Raw genomic sequence first — 13276 nt, 5'->3', positions numbered from 1 at the left:
CCGGGTTAGGCGAGGGTTTGGCCGGGGTAGGCCGTTATTGTAAAATTAGAATTTGTTCTTGACTGACTTGCCTAGTTAAATAAAGGTTAAATTTAAAAAAAAGTAAAAACAATTCAGCAGGCTCCCATGAGTTTGTCTTACTGGAAACAGCAGGGGACTGGGAAATAAGAGCTGACATCATCTTCCCCAAGGACGTTATCAAATAAAATAAAAATGTATTTGTCACATGCTTTTAATACAAAAGGTGTAGAATTTACTGTAAAATACTTACTTACATGCCTTTTCCCAACAATCCAGAGTTAAGAAGTCAAATAAAAATAGAAAACAGTAGCACATTATATACAAATATTGAGACTATATACAAGGAGTGTCAGTACCGAGTCAATGTGCAGGGGTACTAGGTAGTTGATGTAATATGTACATGTAGGGAGGGTTAAACGTGACTAGGCAATCAGGATAGATAATAAAATGAGGAGCTGTGTGTGTGTGTGTGTGTGTGTGTGTGTGTGTGTGTGTGTGTGTGTGTGTGTGTGTGTGTGTGTGTGTGTGTGTGTGTGTGTGTGTGTGTGTGTGTGTGTGTGTGTGTGTGCATGCATAGATTCAGTGTCATAGAGTCAGTTTAAAAAATGGTCAATGCAAAAGTCATGGTAGCCATTTGATTAACTGTTCAGCAGTCTTATGGCCTGGGGGTAGAAGCTGTTCAGGTGCCTTTTGGTCCCAGACTTGGTGCTCTGGCACCGCTTGCCGTGCAGTAGCAGAGTGAACAGTCTATTTCTTAGGTGACTGGAGTCTTTGACGATTTTCCAGGCTTTCCTCTGACACTGTAAGGTGTGCGGAAATGGCTGTAAGGGAGTCAGGCGCAGGAGAGCAGATATTGGGTAGCAAACAGAGCCTTTTATTTAGGCAAACAAAAACACACGGCACAGTGAACACGAAATACAATACGGGTTGACATAACCCAGCACAACCAGCCTAACGTGCACATACATCAAACAATAAACAATCCCACACAAAGACATGGGGGGGGAACAGAGGGGTTAATACGGTAATCGGGGGGAAGCTGTAACCTATAACAAACCTCGTTCACTCTCCTCAGGACTTTAAATGTCCCTACAAACCGAGGGCCCAGCTTCCGGCAGGGCAGGCGGAGGAGCAGGTTTCGGGTTGAGAGCCAGACCCGGTCCCCCGTTTCAAGCACAGGGCTTCACTGCGCTGACGGTCTGCACTGGTTTTCTGACGCAGCACGGCCCGCTGAAGGTGAACATGGGCAGCGTCCCATGTCTCCTCTATGCGCCTTAACCAGTCGTCCACCATAGGAGCCTCGGTCTGACTCTGATGCCAAGGCGCCAGAACCGGCTGGTACCCTAGTACGCACTGGAAGGGGGCGAGGTTAGTGGAGGAGTGGCGGAGCGAGTTCTGAGCCATCTCAGCCCAGGGCAAGAACGCTGTCCACTCCCACGGCCAATCCTGGCAATACAACCGCAGAAAACTGCCCACATCCTGGTTCACTCTCTCCACCTGCCCATTACTCTCGGGATGAAACCCAGAGGAAGGGCTGATCGAGACTCCCAGACGTTCCATGAACGTCTTCCAAACTCTCGAAGTGAACTGGGGACCTCGATCGGACACTATATCCTCAGGCACCCCGTAGTGCCGGAAGACGCGCGTAAACAAGGCCTCCGCAGTCTGTAGGGCCGTAGGGACACTGGGCAGAGGGACGAGATGGCAGGACTTAGAGAACCGATCCATAACGACCAGGATCGTGGTGTTTCCCTGTGAGGGGGAGATCAGTAAGAAAATCCACCGACAGGTGCGACCAAGGCCGCTGTGGGTAAGGGGTGTAGCTTCCCTTTGGGCAGGTGCCTAGGAGCCTTACACTCTGCGCACACCGAGCCGGAGGAAACATAAACCCTCATGTCCTTGGCCAAAGTTTGCAGCCAGTACTTCCCAGCCAAACAGTGCACCATCCGACCGATCCCAGGATGACCAGAGGAGGGTGACGTGTGGGCCCAATAGATCAACTGGTCACGAACAACAGACGGAACGTACAGACACCAAGGGGGACACTGGTGGGGAGCGGGCTCTGCACGCAACGCCTGCTCAATGTCCGTGTCCAGCTCCCACATTACCGGTGCCACCAGGCAGGGCGCCGGGAGTATGGGAGTGGGATCCGTGGGCCGCTCCTCTGTGTCATACAGTTGGGACAGTGCGTCTGCCTCAACGTTTTGGGAACCTGGTTGTAGGAAAGGTAAAAACGGGTGAAAGACATGGCCCGCCTTGCCTGGCGAGGGTTCAGTCTCCTCGCTGCCATGATGCACTCCAGATTGCGGTGGTCAGTCCAGATTAGAAAAGGGTGTTTAGCCCCCTCAAGCAAATGTCTCCACGCCTTCAGAGCCTTGACAACAGCCAACAGCTCCCTGTCCCCCACATTATAGTTTCGCTCTGCCGGGCTGAGCTTCTTTGAGAAGAAAGCACAGGGGCGGAGCTTCGGTTGCGTACCCGAGCACTGAGAGAGCACGGCTCCCATCCCAGCCTCGGACGCTTCCACCTCCACTATGAACGCCAAAGAGGGATCCGGATGGGCCAGCACGGAAGCCGAGGTAAACAGAGCCCTCAGGTCACCAAAAGCCCTGTCCGCCTCAGTTGACCACTGCAAACGTACCGGGCCCCCCTTCAGCAGTGAGGTAATGGGAGCTGCTAGCTGACCAAAACCCCAAGGCATTTCTCAGCCTTGACGTACAGGTCATGCTCTAACAGTCGAACAAGCACCCTGCGCACCAGGGATACATGCTTGGCACGTGTAGCGGAGTATATTAGAATGTCATCAATATACACCACTACACCCTGCCCGTGCAGGTCCCTGAAAATCTCGTCTACAAAGGCTTGGAAGACTGATGGAGCATTCATCAACCCGTATGGCATGACGTGGTACTCATAATGCCCTGAGGTGGTACTGAACGCCGTCTTCCACTCGTCTCCCTCTGGGATACGCACCAGGTTGTAAGCGCTCCTGAGATCTAATTTGGTGAGGAAGCGGGCCCCATGCATTGACTCAATCACTGTGGCGATGAGCGGTAGCGGGTAACTATACCTTACAGTGATCTGGTTTAGACCTCGATAGTCAATACACAGGCGCAGAAAAATAAACTTGAGGCGGGTGAAGGACCGAATGTTCCCCTGCGTCTGAGACATTTGTTTCCATAGCCTCCGTCTCCGCCTCACACGTGACTCCTGGGAAGTGCAGCGTCTACCAGGAGATTTATCGCACAATCGCCCCGTCGATGGGGTGGCAATTGAGTCGCTTTCTTTTTGGATAATGCGAGAGCCAAATCGGCATTTTCGGGGGGAATGCGCATCGTGGAGACCTGGTCTGGTCTTTCCAACGTAGTAGCACCAACTGAAACTCCTAAACACCTCCCTGAGCACTCTCGCGACCACCCCGTGAGAGCCCTCTGTTGCCATGAAATGGTGGGGTCATAACGAGTTAACCATGGAAGACCTAGTACCACGGGAAACGCAGGAGAGTCAATGAGGAAGAGACTAATTCTCTCCTCGTGACCCCCCTGCGTCACCATGCCCAGGGGGATGGTAGCTTCCCTAATTAACCCGGACCCTAATGGTCGATTATCCAGAATGTGAACTGGGAAAGGCCTAACCACTGGAACAATAGGGATCCCTAACCTATGGGCGATTGCTCTGTCGATAAAATTCCCAGCTGCGCCTGAATCGACGAGCGCCTTATGCTGGGAATGCGGGGAAAACTCAGGAAAATAAACATGCAAAAACAGGTATACAACAGAGGGAGAAGTGGATCGATGATGGCTAGAAGACCGGCGACGCCGACTGCCGAGCGCCGCCCGAACAAGGAGAGAGAGGACCCTACTTTGGCGGAAGTCGTAACAGACACAGCCTGCTATAGAGGTCCTAGATGACAGGGTGCTCTGCCACAGTGATGTATTAGGCCGTATGCACTACCCTCTGTAGAGCCTGTAGTGCATGGACAAGGGATGGAAGGTTAATTGCTTCATAGTGGAAGGTGGGTCAAGAGGTTATGACAGGTGTCTCTTATGACAGGTGCCCCAGGTCAATCACTGTGAAGGGCACAGAGGCTTCTGGGAATAAGAGCAGCTCAGTGAAAGAAGATCTGCAGTGGCTGTGTCTGTAGAAGGAGAAGCAGTGGACAAGCCACTTGGCTCAGGCCTGGTCAACCTGAAATCCACACCCTGCAGAGGGCACAGTAAGCAGCGCCAAAACACCCAAGGAAGTTGGGACCTGAACTGAAGATAACCCTTTTGACCAGTTCTGTGCATGCAGTGTACATACTGGCTTTGTACACCCCAAACAACTCTCCCCACATAAAACCAGACAGCGTGATTAAGGTCATTGGCAAGAAAAACACCATGTAACACCTGTTGCCACAGCTCATGCATACAGATATGACATGGGCATAAAGCTAAAGTGCTCTCTGAGAGACTTGACTTAAGGCAAGAAATCTCTCAAAACACTGCATCTTAAAAAATCACAGAAATGGAGCAGTGATTACATTAAATTGTGATTAATTAATGCACCACCAACGGGCACTGGAATGTCTTAAATGGTCCAAAGATACAGGATGGTCCAAATGGAGAAAAGCGCAAATTATGTCCATAATCACAAAATAACATTCTGTAAAACCACTTACTCAAAGTGCAAATACCTTTTAAAGTGTTTTTTTGTCATCATGAGGTAAAGTATTTGATTCTTAAATGCTGCAAGTTCTCCATAGAACACTTTAGCCAACTTGAAGGGCATATAGTCTAGGCTACATAAGGCATTATGTGTTTGTATGTTTTTTTGAACTGCAAAACATTTTCAAGTGCTGTTACCAAACCATTTTAGGTCATAACGGTTGATCTAACCATGTCTCTCTTCAGCCATGCTGCCACTGCACAGTTCCAATGTTATTAGCAGGTGTCATCATTAGCACATTCATAAATGAAAACATGTTCTCAAATTACCTGTCTGGTAAGAGGTACAAATAGCATACATACATGGTTGCGTAAGTAAATGAATAAACAAAAAGTATGGCTACAGACACCCACCGAACACCCTCCCTCCCTCCCCTCTCTCTCTCTCTCTCTATCGCGTGCTGCGTACATCAGCCCCTTTGCTTCAGGTACCCAAGGAGTAGTTTTCCTACAGGCGCACCTCCTTATCGACGCCTTCAGTCAAGTTTTCTTGCAGGGGATGACTTATCTCATTTCCATTCACCACCTGCAATTTCTTAAAAGCTTGTCCAGACATTTTCAAGAGGGACTTCATTTTCTTTGAGAGCAATCTTTAGCAGCTCTGAACAGGCATCAAAGGTGAGTGTTAAAATTCTACTGAGCTACAAAAATTTCTCAAATTACATTATACAGTAATGGTAGTCTTGAACAAAGTTGGTTGCTTTTTTTGAGTCGACAATTAAGAACCATTATTTCGAATTAAGTTCAAGAAGTAAGCAATAAGATACAATGAAGAATGCTTTTAATTTTAATTAGCTAACATCATTCACATACACTACATGACCAACAGTATGTAGGCATCTACTCGTCGAACATCTCATTCCAAAATCATGGGCATTAGTATGGAGTTGAACCCCTCTTTGCTGGTATAACAGCCTCCATTCTTCTGGGAAGGCTTTCCACTAGATTTTGGAACATTGCTGTGGGGACTTGCTTTAATTCAGCCACAAGAGCATTAGTGAGGTTGGGCACTGATGTTGGGTGATTAGGCTTGGATCGCAGTCGGCATTCCAATTCATCACACATGTGTTTGATGGGGTTGAGGTCAGGGCTCTGTGCAGGCCAGTCAAGTTCTTCCACACTAGTGGAGGCTGCTGAACGGAGGACGGCTCATAATAATGGCCAGAATACAGTTGTGTAAAGTACTTAAGTATTCAGTAGTTTTTTTTAGGGTATCTGTACTTTACTATTAGTATTTTTATATTATTTCACAACATTCCTAAAGACAATTATCAATTCATTTTCCCTGACACCCAAAAGTACTTACATTTTTTTTGTCTAATTCACACACTTATCAAGAGAACATCCCTGGAGTGAATGGAATGGTATCAAACACATGAAAACCCCCCAAAACATGTGTTTCCTGCCATTCCATTGAATCCTTATTATGAGCCTTCCTCCACTCAGCAGCCTCCACTGTTTCATACCGATCTCAACAAACAATATCTGTATGGACCTTGCTTTGTTTATGGGGGCAATGTCATATTGAAACAGGAAATGTCCTTCCCCAAACTGTTGTCACAATGTTGGAAGCACAGAATCATCTAGAATGTCATTGTATGCTGCAGCGTTAAGATTTCCCTTCACTGGAACTAAGGGGCCTAGCCCGGATCAGGAAAAACAGCCCCAGACCATTATTCCTCTTCCACCAAACTTTGCAGTTAGAACCCTGCATTGGGGCAGGTAGCGATCTCAGATAAGTCCGTCGGACTGCTGGATTCAACACTCCAGAGAACGCGTTTCCACTGTTCCAGAGTCCAATGGAGACTAGTTTTACATTACTCCAGCCTACGATTGGCATTGCGCATGGTGATTTTAGGCTTGTGAGCGGCTGCTCGGCCATGGAAACCCCTTTCATAAAGCTCCTGGCGATAAGTTATTGTGCTGACGTTGCTTTCAGAGGCAATTTGGAACTAGGTAGCGAGTGTTGCAACTGAGGAAAGACAGCAGTCCCATTCTGTGAGCTTGTGTGGCATATCAATTCGTTGCTGAGGCGTTGTTGCTCCTTGACATTTTCTCTTCACAATAACAGCACTTTCAGTTGTACTGGGCAGCTCTAGTAGGGAATACATTTGACAAACTGACTTGTTGGAAAGGTGGCATCCATGATGGTGCCACATCGAAATTCACTGAGCTCTTCATTAAGGCCATTCTACTGCCAATGTTTGTCTATGGAGATTGCTTGGCTGTGTGCTCGATTTTATACACTTGTCAGCAATGAGTGTGGCTGAAATACCCAAATCCACTAATTTGAAGGGGTGTCAACATACTTTCGCATATATAGTGTACATGTTTCTGCAGCAGATAAATGTGACAAACATGAGAATTGTGGATACACAAGATATTCTACAGCATTCATGTTATACACACGGGTGAATCTACCAACATACTATTACAGTAAGAGCCAAAGTGTGTTTTTGTGATGTTAATTCATAATTGACAGTTATACCTGGTTGAATCTGATCAGCTCTGTATTTACCCAAGCTGCACAGCTGTGATTCAGCACCATAACTGACAGCAGAAAGCAGATGTTACTGTTATGTGTGACAAAAGCCAAAAGACTATCAATAAACTGAGCTTGGTGAAATTGATTGTACTACCCCTTCATTGTATAATATCAGGTAATGAGTGCCTCTATGCACTACATTAATTTGTTTCAAAGTTTCATACCAACATAAAAACATTTTTATGTTTCATACCAACATAAAAATGTAATTGAATTTACGGCCTTAAGTCAAGACAATCATGCAAAACAGAAATCTCTTGTGAGGCTTTACTGAGATGTCTCAGTCATCATTTGAAAGCTTTTACATCACCTCATGTAGAATTAGGATTATTAGCAAGAAATTATTTAGCAGGAAGTAATATACTGTAATATAAATGGTTGCTGTGTTTCTCTAGGTGTTGTATTTCTATCTGTATGGAATGAAGTCTCTCAGACATATGCAAACGATGTGCCGACATTACCAGTGATCCCGTCCTCTCTACTCCCACTGACTACAAGCCCCTACTCTGAAATGGAGAAGTACTGCCTGGATTCTCTTTCCAACATCTCAGAACAGCATGGCATGTTCTGTAACATCACGTTGCTAAATGTTACAGGAAATGACACTGGAACCAAGTCCATTGAGGAAAGACTACTGGAAGTTCTAGGGCCGAAGCGCTCCCCCGTCTTTCTCCCTATCTCCCTGGTTTACCTGCTCATCTTCCTCCTGGGCGTGTCTGGCAACCTGCTCACATGCACAGTGATATCCAAACACAAGAAGAGGTGCACCCCCACCAACCTGTACCTGTTCAGCCTGGCTGTGTCAGACCTCCTGGTGCTATTCTTTGGGATGCCCCTGGAGATCTACGACCTGTGGCAGAACTACCCCTTCCCCTTCGGAGAGGGAGTCTGCTACTTCAAGATTTTCCTCTTCGAGACTGTATGCTTTGCCTCCATCCTCAATGTGACAGTGCTGAGTGTGGAGAGGTATATCGCAGTGGTCCATCCACTAAAAACACGCTATGTTGCCACCAACAAGCATGCCAAGCATGTCATCAGTGCTATATGGGTGCTGTCCCTGGTTTGTGCCATCCCTAACACCTCCCTGCATGGCATCTACTACTTGAATCTCCCGGAGAAGGTGGCAGAGTCAGCCATATGCAGTTTGATAGGTTCCCCGTGGATCTACAACCTGGTGATTCTGATCACCACCGCATGCTTCTACATTTTTCCCGTGACGGTGATCAGCGGGCTGTACCTGGGGATTGGCATCAAGCTGGGCAGGGAGCGACACCTCTCCCGGGGGACGATGAGGAAGAACTGTAGCGCTAACATCAGCTGGAGAATCCATGTGGAGCAAGTGCGCAGGAGACAAGTCACCAAGATGCTTGGTGAGTTCTGCATCTGTATGGAGGAATGGTCTAAGATCCCTCCCAATGTATTCTCGCACAGTGCTGTTATCCTTACACACAGTGGTGTGGCCAGCAAGATCTGTTAGATTATCTCATTTTAATTCAGGGAAATGATTAAGCAAGTGGTGGAAATGTGGTGGAAATGGATTATACCAGAGGCAGGTAGACTACAGGTAAGGATTAGGGATGCAGACAGAGAATGATGATGAAGGCCTACAGCAGGAGGGTAACAACATTCACCCCACATAAGAAGTTATTAATGATTTGCATTATCTCAATTATCATTCTGTCACTGTATGACAATGCAATTTCTTATTGCCTGCAATTGCTTTTGTCTATGAAGCCAAAAACAGGACATGTATTTTGGGGAAATGCTCTAAATAGCAAGGTGTTGAGCTGTGTTTATTTCCATACCAACACATGAAACCATAATTTCACTAACCTACTGGGCAAATTAATTAAAAACCTACAGCTAACACAACCAATATTTTAATAGCAATAAAATATATTTTGGTTTCGATATGGTAACCAAAAAGGAGGGCTCCCCCACCTCCCAATTCAATTAACCTGTGGCTATCAGATTACAACAAGGCTTACAAGGCCGAGCTCTAATGCCAACATTACATTCATTCAAAGCAATGGGAACACTGCCTAAAAGGCTGACCGGCAAATTGGCACTGTCTCTGCTTTCTAAAAGTGAGAGAAAAAGGCAGCAGGCTGGCAGCTGCTCTCTGAGCGATGCTCCGCATGATCCTAAAGCCAACCAATGAATATGCTAATCTGAAATCGCATTTGAATTGGGATTGAATGATTTGAATCTACTTATTTTGCTAACTTTACATTTTTGGTCTTGAGGTAGGGTTTGGCAACTGCCATACCCTACCATACCCAACTGATGCCCCTGATAGCAAGGTAAGGTATTGAAATGTATTGAAAACAAGGGTGGCAATAATTTTGACCCCTATATTTTTTGTTAAAAAAATAAATACTTGTTGAACAAAATCTCTTTCTCTGAGGCACAATAATAATATACAAATATATATTTTAGTAGGGAAGAGTGGGATAAGTTCTGCCATTTTTTACAATCAGTATCACTCTGTCAAAGGAAATCTTGTGTTCTTTCTAACAAATATATCTACGTATATTTCAGGATGTTGTGTATCCCTGGAAATAATCAGAATTCAAGTAAACATTGCAGTTTTGAAAACATAGCTTGTCCAAAAACCATGGTCTCGTCACAACTTACTCCCGGGTATGGAGTAAGTTGAGCTGTTTCTTTACGGAATTAAATATGACCACTACCATTTTAAAACCATGTCTATCTTTTTTCCCCAAACACAATTCAACGCAATCACTTTTTGTCTTTTAATAATTTTAAACATATTTTAATAGGCTTAACACGTAACAAACACGTTTGTACTTTTTAAAAACACTTTAAACATAGACCAGGCATTGTTGTTACTGTATTTTATAACCCAGCGATAATGCCTTGCATTACACCTGGGAAGAAAACACTTAACTTTGCTCTACTTGCCATTGGCTCAACCATTGGCTCAACTTACCCAAAGGCAAACATTTTGACTAACATTTTGACCACACAGCTACAAGGATGCACTTTCATGCTATGTTTAGGACCTCTTAATAAAATGATGTTTCGGACCTCATATCGAACACATTGGGAATTCAACAAACTTCTGGTTGTCTTTTTGAGTGGATGACTAAAGGTCGAAATGTCATTGATCAATGTCTCAACCAAATATTACCCACATTTCCACGTTGAAATGATGTAGTGTGCCTAGTTGGAAGTATCATCAAACCTCTAAATTAAAATATTTTTGGGAGATCTAACTTGCTCAACTCAACCGCACAAAATCCCAGCCGTCCAGTTTTCATTCAGCGATTAATTCTCCAAAAACCCTCCAAAAATAGCAAACCCTTTAAAAAAAATGGCTGCTATTTTATTTCATGACAGATTTCATCCATAGCCACCGGTTACACGATTACTCATTAATTGTGCCAGCCCTGGTTATATGAGTACATTGTCTCAGTTTTACGAGGACCAAGTTTTGCAGGGAACACCGAACAGGATTCCCACCCTGACTGTTGTTGCCCCCTTTTCACTCTCTGTACACATCACTTAATTCATCCTCCATCTATGTCCCTTACTGTCTTACACCTATTTTCACTGTCTGTTGTAATGTAGCTGTGGTCGTGCTGGTGTTTGCCATCTGCTGGGCACCTTTCCACATTGACCGGCTCCTTTGGAGCTGCATCATGCAGTGGTCTGTCTGGACAGACCTCAACCAAGCTGTGTACCAGTGTGTGCACCTCCTTTCAGGCATCCTCTTCTACCTCAGCTCTGCAATCAACCCCGTTATCTATAACCTGCTCTCCACACGCTTCCGGGAATGCTTCTGGGATCTCGTCTGCACCCATACAGAAGACACCACTGCTGGAAAAGACTTAACACCCTCCGCCAAGATCCTGCTGGTCCCCTCGGGCCCAGTTCCTAAGACCCAAGCCAGGCCTAGTGACCACAACTCCCTCACTCCCCTGTTATCTCCAACTGGGAACACAGAGATCACAACACTGACAAGTAAACATTTGTGCGTGGTGGACTCTGACTTCACTGCTACTGCTTTTTAATCATATTTCATATTTAATGCAGAGATGTAGACTCGAATCACGTGACTTGGACTCCAGTACTACTTGAGTCACAAATTTTGCCACTTAGACTTGACAAAAAGAAAAATCACTTAATTTCCTGTTAAATTCGGTTATTACACCGTGAACATACACTGAGTGTACAAAAGCTCTTTTCATGACATAGACTGACCAGGTGGATCCAGGAGAAAGATATGATCCCTTAGATGTCACCTGTTCAATGTAGATGAAGGAGAATAGACAGGTTAAATAAGTATTTTTAAGCCTTGAGACAATTATTGTGTATGTGTGCTATTCAGAGGGTGAATGGGCAAGACAAAAGATTGAAGTGCCTTTGAACAGGGTAGTAGGTGCAGCTGTTTGAGTCTGTCAAGAACTGCAATGCTGCTTTTGACGCCTTGTAGAGTCCATGCCCTGATGAATTGAGGCTGTTCTGAGGGCAAAAGAGGGTGTAACTCAATATTAGGAATGTGTTCCTAATGTTTCGTACACAGTGAACATTCACGACAATTCCATTGCTCAAAGCGGAGAATCGTATTGGTTATATGGGAAATTACCTTTCAATTCTGTTCTGCCCAGCGCCGCTGCACCAGCAAGTGCAGAAAGGCAAGGGGAAGAATAGAGCACTGTCCTATATTTTCAATGCTTCTCGCTTGAAGATATGAGCTCTGAGCTTGAGTTTCTGTGGATGTTAATTCTCAGCCATCCACAGACCTCTCAATGTGCATTCAGTGGATAGGGGGAAAACAACAACACTTTATTGTAATTGGAGATTTCATAATATAAGTCAAACTGTAGTTGTACTATCAACAGTAGCTGTACATCGTCATTTGGATGGCCTTTCTATTAGTAATGATGATTAAAAAAACATTAGGTTATTGATCTGTGAATTTTAATATGTAGGCCTATGTACTGTACTAGTAGGTCTAATGTAAGGAAAACAGTAAATATCCTGATTTTAAAAATTGCTTTGAAGTTGGTATAAAACAAATTGGTATAAAATTGGTATAAAAATAGATACTTTGGGATTTTGGCAATCTACCTCCCCAGAGTCACATGAACTCGTGGATACCATTTTCCAGTAGGAAGTAAGTTAGAGGTAGTTTTGTAAGCCAATGCTGGCTAGTGTTAGCACAATGACTGGAAGTCTATTGGTATCTGCTAAATGCTCGTTAGCAATTGCACTAGTGCCAGCAAATATTTTTTTAAATCTATGACGCTAGTTAGAAACTTCCTTCAAACTGCACGCAACGACATACAAATGGTATCCACAAGCTCACTTGACTCTGGGGAAGTAGATACAATGCCTCATTGCCAAAATCCTGAAGTATCCCTTTAACTATTGACTCAAAACCCCAAATTAGGGACTTGTGACTTGACCTGATCTCTGGAACTTGGGACCTAACTTGAGATTTGCCCATTATTACTTGAAACTTGACTTGAGACTGAAGGTTAAGACTTGACTTGCTTAGGACTTCCTAAATTGTGACTTGGTCCCATGTCTGGTTTAATGTGTAGTGGATAAGATGCCCTCTGTCAGGAGGTGGATTTGACTAATGAGCAGATGATACATTTTGCACAATTGGATAAGTAAATATTTCATGAGGTGATATGTGAACTTGTTATTGAAAGAGCATAAATCCTCATAGCATAAACATTTATCTGAAAACAACTGATTTAGGGGTATGTAAATGAGAGACTTGGTTGCACTTGATAATTAACTCTAATGATTGATTATCCCATATTTACCTTTGTGACATTGACTTTATGTGAACTGCAGTTATGTATTCATAACCACCTAGTCCTGCCCCTTAATTTATTGTGTATGTCAACACTTCCCCATGTGTATTTCACCTTGTCACATAATTGAATGTACATATGTAGCACAGCTGTCCTTCGACTTAGAAATTGTATGCAATTTCATTTAAATCAATATGTATTGCCTTTCT

At 44.5% G+C, this 13276-nt stretch overlaps 1 protein-coding gene across 1 annotated transcript; it reads left to right on the top strand.

Annotated features, from left to right (window-relative positions):
- The first annotated feature begins 7783 nt into the window (after positions 1–7783).
- On the top strand, positions 7784–11309 carry LOC135541606 (neuromedin-U receptor 2-like). Its single transcript, XM_064967916.1, has 2 exons — positions 7784–8642; positions 10867–11309. Exons 1-2 carry the CDS (start codon positions 7784–7786, stop codon positions 11307–11309), a joined length of 1302 nt encoding a protein of 433 aa, XP_064823988.1.
- Positions 11310–13276: the final 1967 nt, after the last annotated feature.

This window comes from Oncorhynchus masou, chromosome 6, assembly GCF_036934945.1.
Source record: "Oncorhynchus masou masou isolate Uvic2021 chromosome 6, UVic_Omas_1.1, whole genome shotgun sequence".
Lineage (NCBI taxonomy): Eukaryota > Metazoa > Chordata > Actinopteri > Salmoniformes > Salmonidae > Oncorhynchus > Oncorhynchus masou.
Note: the sequence above shows the minus strand (reverse complement) of the source record. Positions and strands in the feature narration are given on the sequence as shown.